The sequence below is a fragment of the Pygocentrus nattereri genome, chromosome 15 (assembly GCF_015220715.1).
Source record: "Pygocentrus nattereri isolate fPygNat1 chromosome 15, fPygNat1.pri, whole genome shotgun sequence".
Lineage (NCBI taxonomy): Eukaryota > Metazoa > Chordata > Actinopteri > Characiformes > Serrasalmidae > Pygocentrus > Pygocentrus nattereri.
This window is the reverse complement of record NC_051225.1, coordinates 12646249-12671047: the sequence shown is the minus strand read 5'-3', so window position 1 is coordinate 12671047 and position 24799 is coordinate 12646249. Positions and strand designations below refer to the sequence as shown.

The 24799-nt window shown below is 39.6% G+C and overlaps 1 protein-coding gene across 2 annotated transcripts in view; it reads left to right on the top strand.

Moving 5' to 3' along the window:
• Window positions 1-12676, top strand: part of galnt18b (UDP-N-acetyl-alpha-D-galactosamine:polypeptide N-acetylgalactosaminyltransferase 18b) — a 116953-nt gene extending 104277 nt beyond the window's left edge. Inside the window, exons 10-11 of one of the 2 annotated variants that reach the window (XM_017707268.2) lie at window positions 4744-4908; window positions 11997-12676. In XM_017707268.2, the coding sequence (XP_017562757.1) occupies window positions 4744-4908; window positions 11997-12143 (312 nt within the window). In that variant the 3' untranslated portion in view covers window positions 12144-12676. The remainder of the gene's footprint in view (window positions 1-4743; window positions 4909-11996) is intronic. The other variant, XM_017707270.2, reaches the window with a different exon arrangement.
• The last annotated feature ends 12123 nt before the right edge of the window (window positions 12677-24799 follow it).

The window sequence follows — 24799 nt, the reverse complement described above, 5'->3', positions numbered from 1 at the left end:
GCCATCTCAGTCCCCAGACCTTAACCCCATTGAAAACCTGTGGGGTGAGCTGAAGAGGAGAGTGCAGAGGAGAGGACCCAGGTCGCTGGATGATTTAGAGAGATTGTGCAAAGAGGAATGGTCGAAGATACCTCTTTCTGTGTTCTCCCATCTTGTGAAACATTATAGGAGAAGATTAGGTGCTGTTTTGTTGGCAAAGGGGGGTTGTACAAAGTATTAACATCAGGGGTGCTAATAATTGTGGCACACATTATTTGATGTTAAACAATTATTTCTTAATGTGGATTTTTTTTCCTACTGAATAAATGCACTTGAGATAAAGGTTGGATTTTGCTCTTTTTTTCCATCGTGGTCCTATATTATTTAAAAAAACCCTCAATTTATTAGAAGCTAAAGAACACATCTTAACCAGGGGTGCCAATAATTATGGAGGGCACTGTACTTAAGTACATTTCAGTTTTTTTTTCTCTTTTGCCTCAATGTTCTCTCCTATGTAGCCTTGTTCAATTCTACTCATTAGCTAGGTTTCCCCAAAAACGTGACTCTACCAGCACTAGGAAGATGAAGACCAGCTCATGCTTTATGTGAAGCCAGCCCTCATATCTTTTTGAACTATTGATAACTCAGCGCCATTAGGCAGCTCAATATGCTTGCAGGAGAACACAAACTTTCAATTCTTTTTAATCAGCTAACAGGTTATCCTCGCTGAGGGAGGGCCATCCTACATACCATGGTCAATTATGCTCTCCTGGACTCCCATCCAGATGGGAATAATCTAATTTATAAGATTTTAAAGAATGACAAATACTATAAAATTGGTCTAAAGTCTCACAGCAAAGTTGACAGTAAAAAATTCTAAATAACAGTATATATGATTACAGTCCAACCCAAACCCCAGTTTAGTCAAATCTGACCTACTAATCAGGGCTTTTTAGATCTCTCAATGCTGCTAACACAGACTGGCATTTCTGGGATTCATGCACACAACCTCTACATTTACATTTATGACATTTGGCAGACGCTCTTATCCAGAGCGACTTACAATTTGATCATTTTATACAGGGAGGCCAAGGTGGTGTTAGGAGTCTTGCCCAAGGACTCTCATTGGTATAGTGTGGGGTGCTGCTCTGGTGGGGGATTGAACCCCAGTCTACAGTATAGAAGGCAGTGGTGTTAACCACTACACTAACCAACCACCTCTATCAACCATAAAGTGATAGAAAAACTTTCTTGAAATATTACGACTTTGTTTCTCAAAATAGTACGACGTCATTCTCGAAATATTACGACTTTATTCTCGAAGTCTATTTTTATTTTTATTAACAGTGGCCCTAAAATGACATCATATAAACTTATAAAATAAGAAATAACGCAACTAAGAAAAATGTCTTTATGTAGTGATAGACAACATAGTAGCACATGTTAATACGTTTTAATAAAGGCAAGCGGGCATGAAGCCGTAACTCCTCTGGAAGCAGATTTATATGAATTAAAGGGAACATAGGCAAAGTTTCTAAATGCATTGCTGACCAGATGTTCGGTTTGACAGGGTTAATTTAAAGCTCTACATAGATAAACCTACACCCTGGAGATCAAATAGACAGCCTTTTTTTCTGCAGTAATGTTGCGTCTGCTCGTGACTTCAGCAGTTACTTGCCCCAGGCATAGAGTGAAAGACATGCCTGCCAGATGTTGTTCAGCCTCTGGGTTGTGCCCCCTTATGCTCATCCCCTCTCAACATGTACATACACACAAAAACATGCACTGCATCTCAGGCTCTTCCAGCGTGCCATTGAACTTCAGTTGGACTCCAGTGCCATCTGCAATGTTTGCCTGCTTTGAACAGATGACACTGGTGTTCCTATAGTGCGCTTTTTGCTCCCAAATGTGTGCCCTTGAAAAGCAGCAATCACAGGAAATAACATCAAGAGCACAGTTGTTGTTTCCTGTTGGATATGTGACTCATTCTTCTTCCTTTGCACAGATGTCATATCCAGTTATGTCTAATCCTGCTAAGGAGACATTCAGAGCACAAATAAACCATCTACCTTACATTTACATGGTAATATTTTTAGCATGCAAGTCACGCATTAGAAGCGAAATTCTGGCTCATGTCTTCTTTCGAAGCATGCCACAGCCCGGCGCTGAAACTGGGAGAGAGATTGTGTTTGTGGACGTGTCGTCTCTGACTGTTTGTTCTTTCTGATGGATGTTGTCATGGTTACAGATTTAAGGAGTGATCTGCTCCACTTTTTGGGTGCTGTATTTTGGGCAGCAGTGACGTGGCTTCTTCAATTAACCTGTGAGAGCTTGTGTACATTTCTGCTTGAAAGGCTTTCTGTGAATGTCAGATTTTCGTTGTTTTTTATAAGCTTTGAATTGCGCTGTTTGTATTACAACAGTCCGTCATCAGAACAGGCTATTGTGTCTTTCTAAAGTGCAGTTTCAGTAGTGAATAGCCTCGCTTTAGAAATGATTGTGCTGCATGCTCTTGAACGGTGTTGGAGTAGTTATTTTAAAAAATCTGTTTCGAATTCAAATTCAATACAAACTGCCGTAATATTTCTCTTAAATTGTAATGGGATTCCTAGAAAATGTAATGTCGTTCCTCATTCTTTAATTTCTACTATACCATTTAAACCCATCTAACTCCGTACCACATAAACCCAGTAGTCGTTATCAGTATTTTATTAAGAAAGAAATATCCACTAGAAACAGTTTATGAACAGCTGCCCAGTCTCTGTGAGTAAAATGTAAAGCATACTGAGCTGTTCCTGGATGAAAATCAAGACAGGTCAGTTGGGGCGCTCTCTTTTTCGTCAGATCTGTAGCCATTAGCTTCATATTGGCTTAATTAGATGTTTTGAGAAATTGCTCACAGAGTGTACTGTGCATCCTGCACTTGTGCTGTGCTAACTCATATTCAACATGTGAGAATTCAGCAGCAGCAGCCAGCACACAAATTATAATTAAATAATCTATATAGAGGAAATGTATATGGCGACTGACACACAAATATTTCAGTATTTCTCTCTGTGGCCACGGAGTTGGCAGTAGTCTAAAACTGTAAAACTGCAGTGTACAAAATAAAGAATGTTTAGATTAAATGTATTATAAGCTTCATATGTCCTTCTTTAAGCTAAATCTAGGTAAGTTAAACCAACCGTTAGCGGCGGTAAAAAAAGCTAATTAAACGTGAACATCTGTGAATTCAAGTGAACCGTTAATTAAAATGCATGGTCGCATGTGCGTAATTATGTGACAAGCAGTAAAAAAATCCATGAAATGAGTGATTGTTCCATGCGTTATTTTCTGTTAGTGTGTTAGCAGGTCAACTGTACCTCCTGTAAATGTGTTTATTCAATGAAATGGTTCTTTGATTTTGTTTAGGGTAAAAGTGCTTTGCTAAGTTCCAGATTTCTTCCTCAGTTCCTCAAAACCTCAGTTTTCTTTCCACTACTAAGGTGTGCCAACGATTAATAGAGGACGGGGTGAAAAAACTGTACATTACTGGGAAGCTAAGTGGCTAGTAATTGGTATGTTATGCCAGTCTGGGCCATAAAAGGGGTGGCTGTTTATTTCCCTTTACCCTTCAGGGACCAGTCGAAAAAATCCTTGGTATTAGAATGAGAACGGTTGGTCAGTTAGCTCTCCAGTTTTGTTTTTACATAGTTTGTGAAAGGTGAAAAGAAAAAAAAATCTGCTGACCCCTGCTGGTCAAAACTGGTGTAACATGCCAACTTTTTTTTACACAGAAATGGAGCTGTGTAAGGCAAGCTAGAATAGATTCAGGACTGTTTGTTCTATGAATTAATTTATTAATTTATTTCATCTCACAAATCAAGGCTTTCATAATGATCGCATATTATTCATTAAAATATGTGGATGTCCAAGTAGCAAAAAATAGTTAAAATGCCTATTCCTAGTGCTGAAACTTTGCTGCTTACACTGGCTTTGAAAAATGAAGGTATGCTCTGTGTGAGTTCTCTTGACGGTCACATTTTCTTGAGTTGCTTTTTTTCTCTGTCATTTCTGTTCTTGTTTGCCCACTCTCAAGGCCGACCACCGATGCTATTTCAACAAGCTAAACCCGTAAAAAAAAGCTTCGATAAGGACCAACTTCAGCCAACGATGATATATACGCGCTCAGACTATCAGCGGCCTGACAACATCCAAATGGCCGACTGTTGACTGTGTCCCTGGCCTAGTGTGATTGCAGTAATTTGAAGTGTAATACATTAGACTGTTAATGACAGGATAAAGTCATCATATTATTTAAATATCTTACTGTGTCGCATGTTACTGCTCTTTAATTCACTCCATATAATTTTCTCTATGATTGCACAGGTTGCTGTTGTTAAGTGGTATTGTTCTTGTTGGAAATTTTGTTCTCAGCCTCTATGTAATCATTTACTGTTTCCAATGATTCCTTCTGTTTACATGGCTCACCTGTTTGCTGGTACACCACGTTCAGTCAGTGTAACATCTCATACACTGGATGTATTTATCTGTTAACATGGTTTCTTACTGGAGCTGAAAGTATAACAGTGACTAATTGCTCCTCTCTGCCTTTGTAATTTGCAGCACTCTGCAAATCCAACCTCCACATGCACTCTCGGTTCTCCTGTCTCACTTTGTCTATGGAATAGGTTGTCTAACAAGCAGCAAGCTCTCTGTAAATGCTTTTTTATTATGCTCTCTGCCACTTGCTTGGTTTCCAAACTCGGCTGCTTGTCTTTTCAGAACGTGTACTACACCCGTACTCAACAGCTCTACGTGGGCATTCTCAGCCCCACCGTCGATGATGATGACAACAAGTGCCTGGTGGACGTGAACAGCCGGCCGAGGCTGATTGAGTGCAGCTATGCCATGGCAAAGCGCATGAAGCTCCATTGGCTTTTTACTCAGGTAAGGACCCCTCGCAAGACAGCACTAGAGCAAAACAAGAGATAGGAGAGCACATAGCAGGACTAAAGATGTAGGACTCAGAGAGGACAAAAATGCTGCAAATGAGCAAAGAAGAGCATCTTGTGAGGTAGAAGGCTGAGCGGTCGTGTAGCCGCTGGGAGGGGTTTTGTTCTGTTTGCTAATCCAGACCTCTCATTAGAGCGCACGGAGGGCAGCGGGATATAGAAGAGCTTTCCACTTCACACACACAGACACACACACACTCACACACACACACACACACACACACACACACACACACACTCACGCACACACACACACACACACTCACGCACACACACACACACTCACACACACACACACAGACTTACACATTCCTCGTCTTCATTCATTTGTGAACTGTAAATGCATCATAATGAGTATCCCTGTCCCCATTATGTTCCTGGGCCCCTGAACACTGCAGTGTAATGAAGGCCACATCAAATTAGTTGGCTGAGGGAAGGTGCCAACCATAAATGCAATTAAAGCAGTTTTTTAAAACAATGAGCTTTTGAACAGCCAGCATCTTGTGACTTTGCTGCAAAGCAGAAAAAAGAGGATGAAGAGAAGGGATTTTGGAAATGGAACTAACAGAAGATAAAGACTTTTAACATTACACCATCTGGCATGGGTTAGACAAGGGATTTTGTGCCTGTCGATTAAGGCAGTGTTATTTAAGAGAAAGAATACTGGTAACACTTTCTATGATTGTCACATTTGTAAGCATCTATAATCACATACATCACATGTTATAAAGCATTCATAAGGCATTAACATGTCTATACATATTTATAAAAATGCATTACATGTTATAGTCATGCTAATTATGCATTATGAACTGTTAACATAATGCATTATAAGCACTGTTCATAACAAATTATAAGAGCTCATATGTCGTATTTGTCCGCTCTAAGTAAAGTGAAGCGTACTGTACTAAAGCCTCCTTCAGTGTTAAGAGTGAGGCTTAACACTGAAGTATTTACTGAAGACTTTACTGAAACACTAAAACATACACAATAAAGCACATTACAGGCTTCAAATGTCAGAGTTTAAACTAGTGCTGCCATCAGTGTTTTACCCAAAGTGGAAAAATCAATGTACACCACTGTAAATGTTCACCACCGTTATCCTGGCACTAACTTAACACTGCATATCCAGTAGAGCGCTAGCAGAAATTAGCATTACTGTACTGTAGTGTAGTGTTACAGAGTGAAGGTTTCTAGCACTTGATGTTAGAACCAGTGAGGGAACAAATAACAATGACAGCACTCGACTATCTCTCCCCTCCTCTCCAGGCCTTCACTCCACTGTGACTTTATGCTCAGAGTAAATATTGAAAAATCTCATGGTGTAAATAAGCTTATAAATAAATTTAAAATAAATTTGTCTTTACACTCTCCAAGCTGGAACTGACTTCTTTGGCACTGAAAGTATAACATATTATTAACACTGCTTATAATGCATTATGTTAATCATTTATAATGTCTGATAAACATGGCTGTAAAGTGTAATTCAGTGTAATTCATTTTAAGAAATATTTATAACCGTGTTTATAGTACCTTATGAGTGCATTATAACATGTTATAAATGTGTTTATAGATGCTTACAAACACGACATTCATAGAAAGTGTTACCAGAATAATGATGGCACCATTTTTTGTGAAATCATTAATTAGATTTTGCCCGGCCCAATGCTGTATTTTTTTTTATTACATGATGATTTATTTCAGTGAAATTATGGCCTCTTCTCTGTTTCTTAAGGGTTGGCCTTCTGCTGATAATATATTGCAGTGTTGTACCAGCCCCACACACACACACACACACACACACATTCTCACCACTTCACTTGCATACACATACACCTCTATATATCAATGCAGTGGATCAATGCAGCAGTAGAGTGCTCTCAGGTTAGTTCACCCCTTGACCCTGAAGCTGAACTTAGAGCAATTATCATAACAGCCACCCGGCCGATTCTTTATAGTAAATCGATGTGTTGGTCTGGCACTCTCACACACACTCTCAGTTAGGAGCCCGCTGAAAGGAGCCTAGTGTCCATCTCAGGTACCTCAAAGAGCATAACAAATAGTTACATACCCCCAAACTCAGCATAGTAATTTCCCTAAATCTGGAGAAAGATTTTTCTTTAACCTAATAGGAGAACCTACAAAAGTGTGAAAGGTTTCATAAACGGAAAGTGTCTACTTCGAGATGTAATTACAGGAAGGTGTGAAGTGTGCAGTAAGTGTGTACTTATATGCCATAGCATGCTTGTCGTACTGCAAGTTTAATTTATTATAATCCACAGAAATTCATTTGCAACAGAAAATGTTTCAAAACATGTACAGCACACAGTAATAAGATAATATAGTACAGCCCACATATGCACACACACACAAACCCTTTATGCATGAAATAATCTAATAGCTGAAGGAAGTGGAGTGGATGGTGACGATCCAAAAGGATAGCCCGAGCTTTAAAGAGGGTCGACGAAAATGCGAAGAGAAAGATAGTCAAACATTGACCATTTGGAGACGAACTGACTTTTTCCAGGTTCTCGCCGCAGATTATCGCTAAATCGTTTCTCGCTGGTTTAGCGATAATCTGCGGCGAGAACCTGGAAAAATTCGCAAAGCTGAAGTCAGCTTCTTGTTTGAATTTTCCCATTCCACCTTAAATGGTGCAGCAGTTACATTCTGCAGCCTGAGGCACCATTTAATGTGGAATGTAAAAATGTGAACAAAAAGCTGGTGAATGAGAAGCAACTTCAGCCTTATAAAAAGTCAAATGGTGAAAGACATTTTACAAGAAACTACTATTATTTTACAAGAAACAGCTCTAGTTTCCTGCCAGAGATCTGAGAAAAATGGAAGCTTAAAGCAGAAGCATAGGAATGTTGGAATGTCTATGTTTTCATTATATTTTTTAGCTTATACAAGCACATTAGCACATACTAAAACATTTACAGCCAAGATGGTAAAATGGATATAAAATGTTGTGGCTCCCAAAGTGGTTTGATTTTTACTTTTTTTTATTTGAAGGGACAAAATAGTTCTTCTTAACCTCTGATCTAAACTAATTAAACATCTCTTGCCTGCACTAAACTGTATGAGTTTGTATTTTGGTGTTATTTTTTGAGCATCACTCTTGGACCTTGGTGCTACACAAGTTGGTGACACTGGTGTGCCAGATAAAGGAATATTTTAAGGTTAAGGAAGTAAGGAATATAAAATAAAAATAAAGGAGTGCACTGTAGAAACTGTTCAAAGTGGAAGGTGAGAACCCAAACTTAAAATTTGAAATCGACCCAAACCCAAGATATATTTGTGATTTTATGTCCAAAGTTCGAGTCCGGTCAGGTAAATATACAAACTCTGATTTAGAGACACTGCAAAAAGCTTCCAGTTTAAAATGATGTGCTACTGAGCTGTAATGTTGTAGCTACAACTACACAATAGAAAACTACACCTGATTATTGCCAACTTTCACATGCATGTGGAGTAAATTTGATTAGAAATGAGTAAAGCACTGTTTATTTTTGTGTTTTGAACCACGAATGCTGGTGTCTGTCCTCTTCTCGTCGCTTAATCTGAAAGTGGCCCAAAGTTGTGTGCCACAGTTTCTCATATTGTTGCTTGGAATTCTTGGCAGAGTTCTGTGAAACTTAAGATAACATGAGATAAGATAATCCTTTATTAGTCCCACAAACAGGAAATTCTCCATGTTACAGCAGCAAAGGGACATCAAGGCACTCAAGAAAAAGAAAAGAAGTAACAAGAAGAGAATTAACAAGCAAGTAATTAACCTTGTTAAGTACTTAACAAGGTTCTTAGTTTGATACTTTTTACTGTATACACAATATATATTAAAACTAAACATAAAAAATAAAAAGATAATATAAACTATAAATATAAATATATCCTTCACAAAAAATTAACACTATACATATACACACACACATCTTCTAAGACGCTTCTCCTCCTGGGTTGCCGGGGGGGTGCTGGAGCCTATCCCAGCTGTCACTGGGCGAGAGGCAGGATACACCCTGGACAGGTCGCAGTCCATCGCAGGGCAGACAGACATACAGACATATTCACTCATACATTCATTAACAATATAAAGAATTATAAATAAGTTTTAAAAAGCTACGATATTTACACTGAAAGGATATTTTGCCTGAAATTCACATTGTCCTGCTGAGCAAGAGTTGTTATGGTTAGGTCATTTGTTATAGAACAAGCAGAATGTTTATAGGCTCTTCTTAGACGGCTTCTTTTACAGCCTCAAACCGTTTTCAAGCTGTGGAGTCAGTGCAACACCCCCAAAAGTTAGAATTCTGACCCATGCTCACTCACTGGGTGTCCAGGTGGAAACATTTCGCCTTAGGTGATTTTGCCTGGCTTATAATGCGAAATGTTCCGTGCAGCGTGGCAAATCAGAGTGAAATTAGGTCGAAGTGAGGAGTATTTCTAGGGAAATAAATGTGCTTGTGAGCGTTTGCAATGAGCAGAGAATATTTCTGACACTGCTTTGGGCAAAAAAGGCGGATAGCGAAGCGCAGAACACTGCATCTCTGCCTGGATTGGATGTTCTGCTTTTTATATTGAGTCTAGACACATCCTTAAGAGGAGATAAGCTCAACCATCTTTTCTAGAAAAAGAAATAAATGGCAACAAACAGATTTCCATACGAGGCCTTCAGAATCTCTGCCTCCGGAAGCATTTTCTCTTGTTCTGAGTCTTTGTCAAGATGGCTTTGAGTAATTATTGATACTTTCTGTGCTTTTTTTTTTTTTTTTTACCTACTCGGATAAACACATTGTGTTTGAACTGTATCCCACAATCTCACATGAATGACTCTTTCATTTTGTTTCTCTGAGTGATTCATCTTGCTTCATGGAGACGTACACAGTGAGGACAATTAGGAACAGATTACACATAGAAGTGATGAGCTTTATCATGCTGGCGTTGTATACACTGTATTGAAGCGGGCAATTACTTTGCTCAGTAGCCTGAAGGAGAGACTAAAAAAATTAAAAATAAATAAAACACAAAACAACACTAAAACTGTACTACAGCTACTGTATATACCACTCACCAGGAAGCCCTCTTCTTTGGCAGAAATGTAATTAATTACCCTGGCAGTGAACTTAGTAAACTAGTTCTACAATTTAGAACAGGCATTAATGAGCAGCTAAACAGAATTACCTCCCGTGTATTTCCGTAATCCAGTGCGTTTCCGCAATGCATCATCATCCTGTGAGTGCAGTGTGTACTGTGTGTTCTGAACTGAGGCTTGAAATAAAGCTCATCTCAACGCAAAACCCCTCCTGCTCTTTAAGGAGACAGTCAACCAAATCAGACTTGGTGTCCAATGGTTGCTGCTTGAGTTTTGTGCTATAGCTATGAGGTTAATGTAGTCAGTAAGCACTAGAAGCATTTACGCCGTCAGTTAGCAGTGTGCAAATTGTCTAAATCATCATGTTCAGCATTCAGAGCACACTGTCTCGAATAGACTTGTATGGTTTATACAGTTACTGACACTGTGTGACACATTGTCATCCACGGATGGAATTTGATGCACAGCTAAAGAAAAAAGTAGCTGCCATATATATATATATTTTAAGAATTCAGTTGACATATAACATTCACTAAAGGTGGTGTTATAGTTGATATTTGTTCTATGTATAAAGCCTTATATCAGCGATGTATGGTGGTCTTGCGTGATTTTCAGTGATTCTGTAGCATTACTTTCATCATGTAAATGTGGGTTCCACAGTAAACTGACGCAATTTCCTTAGAATTCATTATTTTCAATTTTCAATTTCTCTCTGTTTTACCCAGTGATTAGCTGCATCATAAATACAGTCAGTGTTTACAAACCCTCTGTAATGACAGATAGATAGCTATTTTTTTGCTATTGCTTTTGTTACTTTGTTGCTCGTTGTTGATTTATCAGTAGTTCTCCTGCAAGCACTGTCCAGTGTAGTCCGCCAGAGGGGTCCTCCAGTGATAACATTACAGGTATTGCTGATATTGTTGGCATTCATTTCCAGCTATTAATGGGACTTACCTATTGAAAAACAGGGCTACAAACCTGGATTCTATCATAGTAACGTACAGTGTGCTGGACTTCAGGCTGGAATTACAGATGATTTGAAGGGTCAAACTAGGAAAATGTGTTAATGGCGTCAAAAAAATTGTGCTTTTATTAATTTGTCATGTCAACTTTGCCACTATTAATAGGCTTCCATTGAGGCCAATGCCCGGTGACAGTTAATGGATTTACTCTGTAAAAACTTTCTGGTGACTAAACAGAATAAAAGTAAATTAAGTAGCTGCAATAAAATTTTGAGTTCATTGAATTTCTAGTAGTCAGTTAATAGGACAGACACCTGCAGCTTATGTTCTGTCAACTTGATTTTTTTGTAGATTTTTCTAAGTTAGGACACCAAAAATGTTTACAGTATCCTGCACTCATTTGCCATCATTGATTTCACATACAGTTCAGGAAGACAGCAGTACTGCTACACTTAAACTCAAACTGAACCGTTATGCGAATAAGAGGACTCTCTTACTGTCACTGCCACAGGCCTGCTTCTTTTACTTTGTCACTGCATTAGCCAAATGTGACTTGGCTGAGTGACTACATCTGGGCTAAAGGCAAAGCAGTGTAAAAAACTGTCATGGTGTCTGTCTTGAGCCATGGTGTGAAGGCCTCCTCCACTGTACAGCCTGACCTGTGAACTTGCAGAGAGCCAGTTAGCGTCTTAGGGTTCTGTAATCTCTCCTCCACAGGCCTGAGATCTGTGCTGTCCCCGCCTCAGGCTTTTAGCCTTCACTTTCATGTCTTAGTTTCAAACCGCTGCTCTCTCTCTCTTACCCCTCTTTTGGAGAAAGTACCAGTGCAGGATGTTTGTATCCCGTAGCGTGTCCGCATGCCGGAGTTGCGAAGAGCCTCCAACTCTTTGAATGGGCGCAGTAGGAAATGATGGAGACAGCACCAGAACAAAACATGTATTCAGTCTTTTCTTTTCTTTTTCCTTCCAGGGAGGCTCCATACAGAATAGGAAGTCAAAGCGATGCCTTGAGCTCGTGGAGAGCAGTGACAATGAGTTTGGATATCAGCTGGTTCTCCAAAAATGCACTGGACAGAAATGGACTATCACCAACGTGCTGCCTGGTAGCGCCTTGTGATGGAATCTTCGGAGTGAAGAAGAGCCAAAGCTACAGTACACTGGATGCCACCGAGAAGCTTGGTTGACAAGGAGACCACAATGCACCCGGATGTCTCTATTCGAACTTGACATCATATGATAAATGTTACACATTTTTTCTCTAGCTACTGTTCATGTGCATATGCGTTGGCCATGTTTGGCAGATACCGCATTGTGCATCAATGAAGTTCCACACTGTTCTATTTTGTGCAAGGTATTCTCGGATGTGTGTCGACTTAAAGGTTTTATGGGCCCGAGGCAGTGGTTTTTATGTATTTGGCCCATGTTTTTGCTACCGTGTAGCAAGCTTTGGCAACGTTTATTGCTGTATTCCTTTCCTTCTAGTGTCTCAGGTTTGTAGTTGAGATTATTTTGAAATTAAACTGTACATTTTGGGGACATGCCAATACGTTGGAATATATCTAGATACAATCGACTATTTTATATCTCTGTGTAAATGCTCTCAGTATTTATAATATATGGCATTAAAGGAACAGGTGGTGAGAAAAACAAGCCCTGTTTGTTTATTCCGTAAAGAACTCGACCTTAAGCCGTTGTCTTAATAAAAATACTCATCACGGTAGTTGGCAGCTGAAAGGTGAGTAAGTTCTTTGCGCCACTTCAGTGCCATCAGATGCGCTCTCCCTTGTGTGCCTCGCTGCGTACTTGGCAAAATGCCAAGCTGTTTAGCATAATGTATCATCCTCCTCAAAGTCAAGTTTGGTGAGCAATTATTACAGTCATGTTAGCATGTGTACTGCCTGGAAAGGTTTGGCTCTGTCTCAGAAATACACGCATGATGCAAGCTGGATGTATCAGTTGTGTAGTTACACCATCTCTCATTTTCTCTTACATATTTTTTTTTCTCATCTATTTTTTAAATGTTTCAGGCTTTTGCCACACTCACACTTTTATGTTTAGATTTAGCCTCTTGTTTGTCTTAAACCTTGTTCTCTCTCTCTCTCTCTCCCCCTCTCTCTCTCTCTCTCTCTCCCTTGTGTGTATTGAGGGAGGAGACAAGTGCCACTTTCAGTTTTCAACTTGCCAGTCCTCATTACCATCTACACTCCTGCTGGGCCAGTGGGACTTTTGCCATTAAATATACATGCACATTCATTTCCATCAGCCTTACATCGCCAGAACAGTCAGGGAGCTCCACAAATCCACGATTGTTTTATGTTGTAGCTTTTTAGCAAAGGAAGGATTTTTTCAAAGTTTTAGCAACATTTGTCTGGGTCTTGGCTAATGATATTTTCAAGAAACAGCATAAGCACGCATGAAAAAACATGCTTCATTTATTTTTCAGCTCGGCCCTCCACCAAATCATATATGCCATTTGATCCGTAATTAGCTTGTGTCCCTTTTGTGCCTTTGAAAGTGTTTCGTTTAAAGACAAGATTGTTGAGAAAAAAAATTTGAATTTTTCATGATCTTGCTCTGAAGATGAAGGAGCGCTGCGAAGCTTCAGTTTTTACTACCGCAACCCAGTGCGGCAGAACAGCGTCAGCAGTCATCTATGAACTATTTGTTTTAAAGGAGACGTGTGGAATCAATATTTCATTCAGCCATTCATCTTGCAGTGCCCTTGTGGAAAAAAGATGAGCCTGTTATCTGAAGTGTCCTCCACCACTACATAAGGTCTTGTAGTGCAGGCCTGCTTATTGGACTAGAAGTTACCCTGATGTATCTCCCTCTGAGTTAAGGCAGCAAGATAGTGCTATTGTAGTCACATTGCTACATATTGCAATTGCAATGTGCCTTGCAATGTATTGAAATATGTTGGTGAATCAATAATCAATATATCAATATACATATATACACTGATCATAACATTATGACCACCTCCTTGTTTCTACGCTCATTGTCCTATTTATCAGCTCCACTTACTATATAGGTGCACTTTGTAGTTCTACAATTACAGACTGTAGTCCATCTGTTTCTCTGATACTTTGTTAGCCCCCTTTACCCTGTTCTTCAGTGTTCGGGACCCCCATGGACCCTCACAGAGCAGGTACTATTTGGGTGGTGGAATGCTCAGCTCTGCAGTAACACTGACGTGGTGGTGTGTTAGTGTGTGTTGTGCTGCTCTGAGTGGATCAGACACAGCAGTGCTGCTCGAGTTTTTAAACACCTCAGTGTCACTGCTGGACTGAGAATAGTTCACCAAAAATATCCAGCCAAGAGCGTCCTGTGACCACTGATGAAGGACTAGAGGATGACCAGCACAAACTGTGCAGCAGCAGATGAGCTGTCGTCTCTGTCTTTACATCTACAAGGTGGACTGACAAGGTAGGAGTGTCTATTAGAGTGGGCATTGAGTAGACACAGTGTTTAAAAACTCCAGCAGCACTGCTGTGTCTGATCCACTCGTACCAGCACAACACACACACAAACATACCATCACCATATCAGTGTTACTGCAGTGCTGAGAATGATCCACCACCCAAATAGGACATGCTGTGTGAGGGTCCATGAGGGTCCTGACCACGGAAGAGCAGGGTAAAAGTGGGCTAACAAAGTATCAGAGAAACAGATGGACTACAGTGACATGACTGTTGGCTAATTACATTATCTCTCCACTGTCCATTTACAGTGAATCAGTTCAAACTATATATTTGATGTTGATTACTATTCTAATGATCACACAAACCCCTGGATTGTTCTTCAGGAGTTTTTGTTAGTTAAGGCAATTTATATAGAAAACCTTAAATAAACTAGAAAGGAAACATTTCTGAACAAACTTTAAGTTTACAAAGCCAGCTAAAAACAGTTAAAGCACTTGCAGAACGCTGTTGCCTGTTATTGTTGTCGCTATGCTATCCCAAATGGTTGCTATGCTATCCCAAGTGGTCGCTAAGGTGTTGCTAGGCCGTTGCTCTGCTATCCCAGGTGGTTGCCAATTGCCAAACATGATACCATGGGAACATGATGTTATCGGATACTACTATTTTCACCCAGAATTTACGAAGGTAAGAACAATTCCATGGTTTAAGAGCATGTCATGAATCGGACGTAGACTTTTTCTTAGGACCTTTATCAAGAAATTTAAGAGCAAACATAGGAAGATATCAGTGAATGAGGAATAATTTTGTCTTTTCATTGATATGATTAACAGGGGTTCTTTTTGTGTCCCATTCCAGTTGTACTCCCTCCCCAGCGTAATCATCATTAATTGTAGTAGTAATATTAATATTGTTACTATTTGGCCAAATATTTGTACTTGTATTGACTTGGGCAGTCTGTTGGGCTGGAGGTTAGGGATCCAGCCTCGTGACCGGAAGGTTGCTGGTTCGATCCCCAGAGCCGACAGCACATGACTGAGGTGTCCTTGAGCAAGACACCGAACCCCCAACTGCTCCCCCGGGCGCTGCGGATTGGGCTGCCCACCGCTCCGGGCAAGTGTGCTCACTGCCCCCTAGTGTGTATGTGGTGTTTCACTGCCCAGATGGGTTAACTGCGGAGGTGAAATTTCCCCATTGTGGGACTAATAAGGATCACTTAATCTTAATCTGTAATCTTAATGTATTGCAATGATGAAGAACCCATATATTTATATGTCAGAACAAAACGTCATAGCAGGAAAAAACCTCTACTTTTAATGTAAGTCAGTGGAACCAGACTTTTTCCTGGTCATTTCTTTTGGTCCATTTATCATGAAATTCACACATTATGTAAAGGGCAACATCGTTTTTCAAACTTAAAAATGGAGATGCAAGGTATGCGAGGTATACAAGGCAGGATACAGCCTCGACAGGCCGCCAGGGTATACACCCACACACACACACACACACACACACACACATGTATATGCAATGTTAAACTCAAATAAACGCAGATAAATAAAACTCTTGCACTAAAATTTGCAGTTTATGTGGAAGATGAGTTCACAAAGCAACAGAACATGTGATTTGACCAAAGCTATACAGAACCCTTTCTCTAAGCATATGCAAGTTCATTCTTAGGAAGACAAGGAATAAAATCAGCATGAAAAGTGAGAAAAGAGAAGCCTGAGTATCTAAATTATCAGAAGTGGCGACCACCGTGTCCCGGTTTATTGTCTGAAATGCTTTCATTTCCTCAGTGTGAGGGCACTTGGCTTTCATGATTCATGCTTGTGGGGCTTTTTTCTCTTTTTCTCCTTTGGAAATCAGTGTGAGGAGGAAAAAAAAAACACAGGCAATAAGCTCGATAAAGCACCACTGTCCCTCCCCTGTCTCTGCCCCTGCCTATATCTATTATTTAGGTGTCCCTCTCTGGGGAGAATGGCAATGAAAGAGTGGAACACACACATACACATGCAAGTACACACTCACACAGGCAGCACTGCCCCTGACGCAGCAATATAACAGCAAGAAAAGAAAAGGAAAAAAGAGAGATATTTCTGGCACAAAACAAGTTCAATATGAGCAGGGAAATAGATGAGGTTGGGCTAGCATATGGAGAAAGACAACAGCTAAGCTGAATTGAGAATGAATGTGCCTCCCACTACACTCTCCAGCTCCACCGGAGCAGAAGAGCGCTCCTCTTTGTTTTGTGTTCTGCAGGTATGCCACAGGTGCTACAGTTCACCTCAGAGGGACTGGAGGCCGCAGAGGGGATACAGGTGGACAGGGACTCGGCAGTTTGGAGCATGTAGCGATCTGCCAAGGAGCAAACATCTACAACCGTCACAGAAGAGCCAACGGCTTTGCGGTATTTTTCTTTAATCTATTATTTAATTTCCTCTGCAGAGTCTACCTCCACCCCCTCACCACGCTCCAGTCCTCGTGGCGGGTTTGCTCTGCCAGATTTGTGGAGATAAATCCCGAATGCAGAGCAGTTAAACGTCACTGTCAGTCGGTATTAATCTCCAGATTACCTTCACCCCGTCTCCTTAGCGCCGAGAGGGCTTTTCCTCATGTTCCCATGGTTACTAGGCTTGAGTCAGAGATTTCTTAGACACCCCAAGGCATGGTATCATGTACGAGCTCTCAAACAAGAGAACATTGCTAAAACAACGTTCCCCTCATACAGCATTCATTTCTGACCTTTCGGCATTACACATTTTGCTTTGCGACTCAACGCAAACAGTCTCACAATCTCTGGTGTTTGATGTTTCCCACAGATTACTGTTCTAAATAATTCCAGAGTTTCTACACATATTAATATTGGTTTAGTCTGGGGTCTTTTGTTTTAGCGTTTTGGGGGCCCTAAGGAGGATTTTCTGGGGTCCCCCCTATTTGCCTAGGCACTCCCCCAGAACTGTATTTTGGAAGTATAGTCAATAAAAGTAGCCTCAAGCTATTGTTTTGAATTTTCAGTGTTAGTCACTTATTTGATGTGTCATATTTGGTCATATGTATACTGTATGTATACCATATACTGTGTGTAAGGATCAGTCTTAATATAATCCAAATATTTATACATATTTATGTTATATATAGTCTTCAATAAATGTTCCTAAGTTTGAATTCCGAACTTTATTTGGCAAATCAATCAATCAGGCTAACTAATACCAAGGACTAAAACAAGAATGAAAAAAAAATGTCATTTTGTGTATTGCTGATGATTGAATGCGCTCTCTTGACCACTTCTTGTTTTCTGACCAAAAGCCACAAAAAAGAGAAATGGTGTAATGTTAACACCTCAAAACAAAACGAAAACAAACCTTTATCTTTAGCTTTCTCACCTTGTCTTCTCCTTTTTTGAGAAATGATTGGCCTGTATGATTGGCTTTTTCCCCTCATTCCAGCATCTTGTTACACAACACATCAGTAGTGATGTAGAAGTTGCTAGCTTGCTGCTTATGTTGCTTATTAGGTAGAGCTGGCTCTATTTGACATATTAAAAGGCCCTTCTCATAAAAAAAATAATATTCCTTGCTTATTCAAAGTAAAAAGAGTTTTTTGACCCAGTTTTAAAATTTACCATTCCTTGCCCAGTTCATATTTATATATACAAATAAACAGCAAAACAACGGAAAGAAGCCTAGACTAAATTCTTTTTTTGTGATGTCATGAAAAACAACTTGTTTACAAATACTTGTCTGTCTAGCCTACATCAGTTTAGCCACGCCCATTCATGTTGAAGTTACAAGGGGTGTTTCAGCCTGGACTGCTTTTTGAATGAGGTCAATCAGAACAAAGCCCATTTGCATGTATTGGTCTTAATGGCACAATAACAAAAACAGTCTGTTTAATTCTAAGGGATAAAGAGAGGGCCATGCAAAAATAAATGATATGACTTTTATTTGATGATGTTTAGGTAGATAAACCTACACAAAAGCCAGAAGCCTCTTTTTGACTTATTCATTTATTCATTTTATATTAATCCTATTAATCTGCAGGCTCCCTTGGGTAGATTAATTTTTCAGCAGAAATGATTATTTTCAGTATATTACAGATTATTCATTAAACACTATGAAACTAATATGCAGGTTATTTACTTATCAGACTCAGGAACAGAAATATGGTTCTACGTACAGGCCCTTCGAGTTTAAGGGGATAAATGAATTTGAATGTGGCCATTCATGTTACCACAAATTCAACCGCAACTTGGATTGTCTCCTATCAAACTTTAAATGCTTAAATACTTCCTTAGACTTCCACAATTTACTGAGACGTTCAGTTACTTGTGACTTCCCAACATTGCTAATACACTTCTGTGCAATTTCGACTGATTGCCTTGCGGCAGCAGGGACATTCCACCACGTCCTCGTAGTTATTATGTGGGAGAAGATACACCCATGGGTCACTGCTGATCGAGCAGACTCACTTCATTAAATAGGGACGACGGAATAGACAGGTGAGTGGATATTGCCCCAGTTTAATGTTCCTAATCTTACCCACACACGTAGGCATGAAGGCCCCTTTATTAAAAACCTAATGAAATGAGCCTGTCGCTAATCAGTTAAATGGGTTGAAATGACATTTTTTGCCAGCTTTTCTCCTCAAATGCATTAATGGCACAGCTAATTTACTGCAGGATTGCTTGGGTAGATGTAAAACAGCACATTGGGCCACCAAAAAAGCCAGTCCTCCATCAAGCTCTGCTTAATGGAGACAAGGGAGTTGCTATGTGCAGGAGTGAGCAGCCAGTGCCGTTATGCTTTTATTTGCGTGTCTTAGCACTAGAACTTAACTGATAATAATTATAATAATTATAATTATAATATATAATCATTATAATTATAATAATAATTAATTATATAATAATAATTAATAATCCAATAAAATTCCAATATTGAGATCCAGTGGATTAACCATTATCATCAAAAATCCCTCTAATAAAGCATTTATATATAGTGACTTAAGCTTTATATGGTACACTGCATGACCAAAGGTATGTGGACATCTGACCATCACATCTGTGTGAGCTTGTTGGACATCCCATTTAATAACCATAGGCATTAATATGGAGTTGAACACCCCCCACCCCAACACCTTACCCAGCCTCCACTTTTCTGGGAAAGCCTTCCACAAGAATTTGTGCCCATTCACTCAAAAGAGAATTTGGTAGGTCAGACACTGTTGTTGGACGAGAAGGCCTGGCTGCTGGTTGGCATTCCAGTTCATCCTAAATGTGTTCAGTGAAAGTTGAGGTCAGGGCTCTGTGCACTGGAGATTCTCCACACCAAACTCTTCAAATCATGTCTTTATGGCCCTCACTTTGAGCATGGGGGCACAGTCATATTGGACCAGGAGAGAGACTTTCCCAAACCGTTGCTACAGTGTGCTTTACACCACTCCAAATGACACTTGGCATTGCACCTAGTGATCTTAGGCTTTTGTGCCACTGCTCAGCCACAGAAACCCATTTCATGACATTCCTGATGGACTGTTCTTGTGCTGATGATGCAACAGAGGACAGGTGATTTTTTGCACTTTGCATGGTCTATCACTGTGTCTGAGTTTTTGTTGCCACTAGATGCTTCTGTTTCACAACAATAGTACTTACAGTTGACTGGGGCAGATCTTGCAGGGCAGAAATTTCTAACTTGTGGCAAAGGTGTCATCTTTTTATGTGTTATGTGTTTGATTTTATACACCTGTTAGCAATAGTAGTAAAATGTTTCAGCCATCCCAGGTAATTTTAGATATTCTATTGGTTCATTGCCTATGACAACTTTATGCTATGTGAAAAGCAGAACACAAATTCTATATATAATTTTAATTATATTTAGCTCCCATTTTGCCTAGGCAGGAAACAGAACCCCAGTCTCACATGTATAAAGCAATGTTGTACAGCACCTAGCAGTACACTACCATCTTAGATACCACTGTTTAACCTTCAGCATTTATTAGATTGATATTACATTTTATTACATATTGATTTGCATTTCATTTTAATTGTGTAATGAATAGAAAATTGCTGTGATTTATTTTTTGGTTAATCCTAACTATCCATACACTTCACTTCTCCCTTGAGCTCAACCTCTTCCAATCCTGCCTCATTTTAAATTGGTCTGATCTGGGTTTATTGTGTAGTTATTTAATTTTATATTAAATTAATATTATATTTCATTATATTACAGATTATTCCGTAAACACTATGAAAATAATAAGTTAATTACTTATTAGAGTGAGGAACAGAAGTATGGTTCTATGTACAGGCCTTTAGAGTTTAAGGGGTTAAATGAATTGCACATTTGAATGCAGCCATACATGTTACTACAAATGCAATCACAGTTTGGATTGTCCAGCAATGAATGAATACCTTTTTCCAATCCTGCCTCACTTTCCTTCATGGAAAGCATAAAATGGCAGCAAAATGAAGCATTTAGGTGAGCTAAAGTCATAGGATTTACTAGCCGAAATTAATATCCAGGCTGTGTGGTTAATTCTATTTTCACTTAGTGTAAATAGGCACTGGCAAATTATTTAGCTTTCAGAAATTTCAGTCACACACCTGTCATACAGGCCCTACTTAGCACATCCCACATGCAAATCCATAGCTGTAGGTTATAGAGAGACCTAAAGGAGAGGCAGGCCATGTGCTGAGGTCCAGATTTATACAAAGTGTAATTGAATCTGTCAGTTTTCCCAGAGCAGACAAAGCAATGATCCTGAATATTACTGCTCTCAGCATTTGTCACTGGGAGGGAGTGCAGACTGTGATCCATCAGCACATTCATTTCCAGGCCTGTTTTTTCCTCCGAGTGCTCTTTAGCCTGAGTGCTGTTACTGCAGAATTAATGTTTGAGGTTCACCCATCATAAACAGGACGTTACATGCACATTTGTGTCACTCGCAAATTACCAAAATTCAGTTGGGCTGATTTGGGCCCTTCTCACCCATCCTGATTACTTCATTGTGTAAGAGACTTCATGTCATCAGCTTTGGGAGAATTATGGTGTTCTGTGGCGAAAGGCACAAATATTAATCATCCTCTGAGTAATGCAGCCATCATTGATTTGTTCTATAAGGCTGTTTGTTTTCATTAGAATCTGGTATGTGTGGAGGAGGTGGTTGGAGGGGGGGGGGCTCTCTGAATGCTACACAGAGGGTTAACATGAAACTGCAACTGCAGGGGCGCCACATAAATCTCACTTACCTTAAATCAGCAAATCTATTCAATTCATCCGAACAGCTCAGAAACTTTCTTTTTTTCCTGGAGGTCAGCGTTTCTTCAATCAGCTGGAGTTTATCTCTTGCCGAGAGTGAGGCACATCCTGTCTGGCTCAGTGAAAGATTCTGCATTAAGTGAGAAGCTTTTTTTAAATAAGCTGGCAGCTTAAAATCTCTCAACAAAATCAGTATAAAACTAGTGAAATGTTTTCCTTTGAACTGCATACACAGTAATTAACTTTTTCTGTTTAGTCTGAATACAGCTATCAAACTGTTCAATTTACGTGGGGGATTAATCATAGATAACCTGCAAAGCAAACAGCACATTTTCAAGTCGTTGATCTACAAATGTTGGTTAATCTGTGTTTGTTTTTTTGTCGTTTTTTTTTTTTTTTTTTAAATATGCATGCATGTTTGGGTCTTTTGAGTTCACCCAACCCTGTGGCGCCTGTCACACCTGGCATATTTGTGTATTATAATCACATTCTGCTGAAGGCTTCATCATTTTTTTGCTATTTATTTGCCTCTTTTTGTTGTTTTTAGCTTTCACTCATGCAGTAGCCTTGGAAACCTGCACCTTTTTAAAAGCACTCTAAGATTTTAGACGAGAAAATAATCTGATGTTTTTGTTTGATTATTGTTGCATAAACACGGCCCTCATACAAACAGACGTTGACCCTTATTAGTGCATGCCAACCAAATTAAAGTTTAATTTTGTTTGGGTTTGTTTGCTCTGTGTTTCCTGTTTGAGTAACTGAAGTTCTTTCATAATTGTGTGTTGTTTATCTCCTTGCACACCACTTTTCCTTCTAAACCCACCACTGACGCAGCCAGAATTCATAATAAAAATCATTAGTGAGAAGGGAATTTAACTGAAATGAAACATCGTCATGTTTTCCATTAGCTTCATTAACATTTTGTGTGTGCTACTTCAGTCGTTAGCCATGTTTTCTAAGGACACAGTACATTTTTCTTACTTGTGATTGTCAGATTATGCACAGGGCCCTTGAGGCTAATGGAGAAATCAAAGGCTTTAAGTGATGTAAACAAACAGACAATCACCAAGTTCAGAAACCGCTGAGGCAACTGTTCTTCAGCCAAGCTGGTCATTAGTTTAGGATATGTTACATCCTTGTAACATCCTTGTAACATCCTTCTACAACTCCATATTCAGCTCAGTGGAAGTCATCATGGGGAAAGCATCAGTGGTGGCATTCATGAATGACCAGTGCCAGAGTAGGAGAGTCAGGCCAGTAACATTTTGAGCAACATTTACAGCATTTAGCAGACACCCTTGTCCAGGGCAACTTACAATTTGATTACTTATTACACAAGTAGGCAAAGCTAGTGTTAGGAGTCTTGCCCAAGGACTCATTAATATAGCGTAGGGTGTTTGCCTAGGCAAGGAATTGATCCCCAGGGGGCAGAGGTGTTACCCACTACACTACAGGCAGACAGCTTTGAACAATGACAGCAGAATATGTCCATGTGCAGGCCACTGTGGGCAAGCTTGGACATCAATGTGTGAAATTAAATCCAACACTGGTGTCAACTCTTAAATCCTGAGAGCCTGGAATCAAAGAATGTTTTTTTTTCAACTCTCAGAACTAGAGATAAGTTCAAATTCCTTGCAGTGATATGAATCTGGCACTAGTTGACAACAGAGTTGAATACAGAACAGCTGCGAATGCAGGAAACACAGAATAAAGAAAATCTGCAACTGTAGTTAGTAAAGAAATGAAATTTGAGGAAAAATGTTTGCATCTTATGATCTTCTAATAACCCTTGAAGTTGTGGTGCTCCTCTCGCTTCTGGCCTTTAACACTGGACACTTTACAAAATAACATTAATGTTATACACAGGAAAAATGTAAAAATGCAAAGTAAAATGGAAAAATATGACCAAAAGACAATGAGGTATAACTAAACATAACTTTACTCTAAAAACTACACAACATTAACTTCATGTTTTATTAACAGATGACATTAGCTGACCTTGTCCGGTTCATACATCCTCTTTTTCCAGGACATGTCCTCCTTCTTTCTAAACTGCCTAAATTGTCCAAGGTGTGCTTTTGTTTTGAAGGTGACATTTTTTTCTATAGTCTGCTCCTCTTCTCTCACCAGTGATCTCTTCATTTTGAAAGCCAAAATTTGACCTCTAGTGTTCTGCACTATTGCAATGACGTGCTTTCGCACAGGTTGTGGTGCTTTATTTTCCAGTTGTTGTTGGCCACAGCTACGCTGTACATTCTCTAGCATGTTGTATTCAACCGTCCTCACATCTCGCTGCTCACTCACACTCTGGGTCAGCTCCCAGCCTGCCCTACACAATAAAGAAAAACAACAACTGAATAAAACCTCTGAATAAGTGTTAAAGAATACCAGCTTAAAACTGCCTAATTGTGCCCAGTTGGGAGCAGCACAGTGTGGCCAGGGCCTTTGCCCAGTGACCAGAAATAATCAGTTCTTTTCGGGATCTGAACCCACAGTCTTCCGGTTGCTGACTCCACACAGCTGCTGATCACCCCACCATGGTCACCCTAGAGCCTAACTTTTGTAGTCTCATGATACAATTAGATAACAATTCAGAGGCTGCGATGCAATTATAAAATGATTATCGATGCATCTTGATGCATCTTTTTTTTTCTATGCAGGATTTCTTTTTTTTCGCTGCGAAACAACTTTATACTTTTAAAGCAAAGTATTTGTATTAATCTATAATGAATTTACTTCCAATGTGTTTTGGCAAGTGAACTGGAAGGTTCTCATTCACTGCTCTTGTTTGGAGCACTTGAGACACTGCTGCCACTCATCTGTTATGGTGAAATAAGATCCTGTGACCATGGGTGTCCACACAGCACGTTACAGCCATCCTACCCATTTAATTCAGTGATTTTTCAGTTTTGGTCTCGTTGTAGAGAGTGAGGGGATCGCTGTGTCAGTAAAATATGTTTGAGATGAGTCGCTGTATCTCCGCACCAAAGTGGGCAGCATATCGCAAAAGCCCTGGTACTCAACAACATAGAACAGATGCTTATCCTTGACAATAAAACTTGCGACAGAATTTGTAATTCACTTCCAATTTGGAT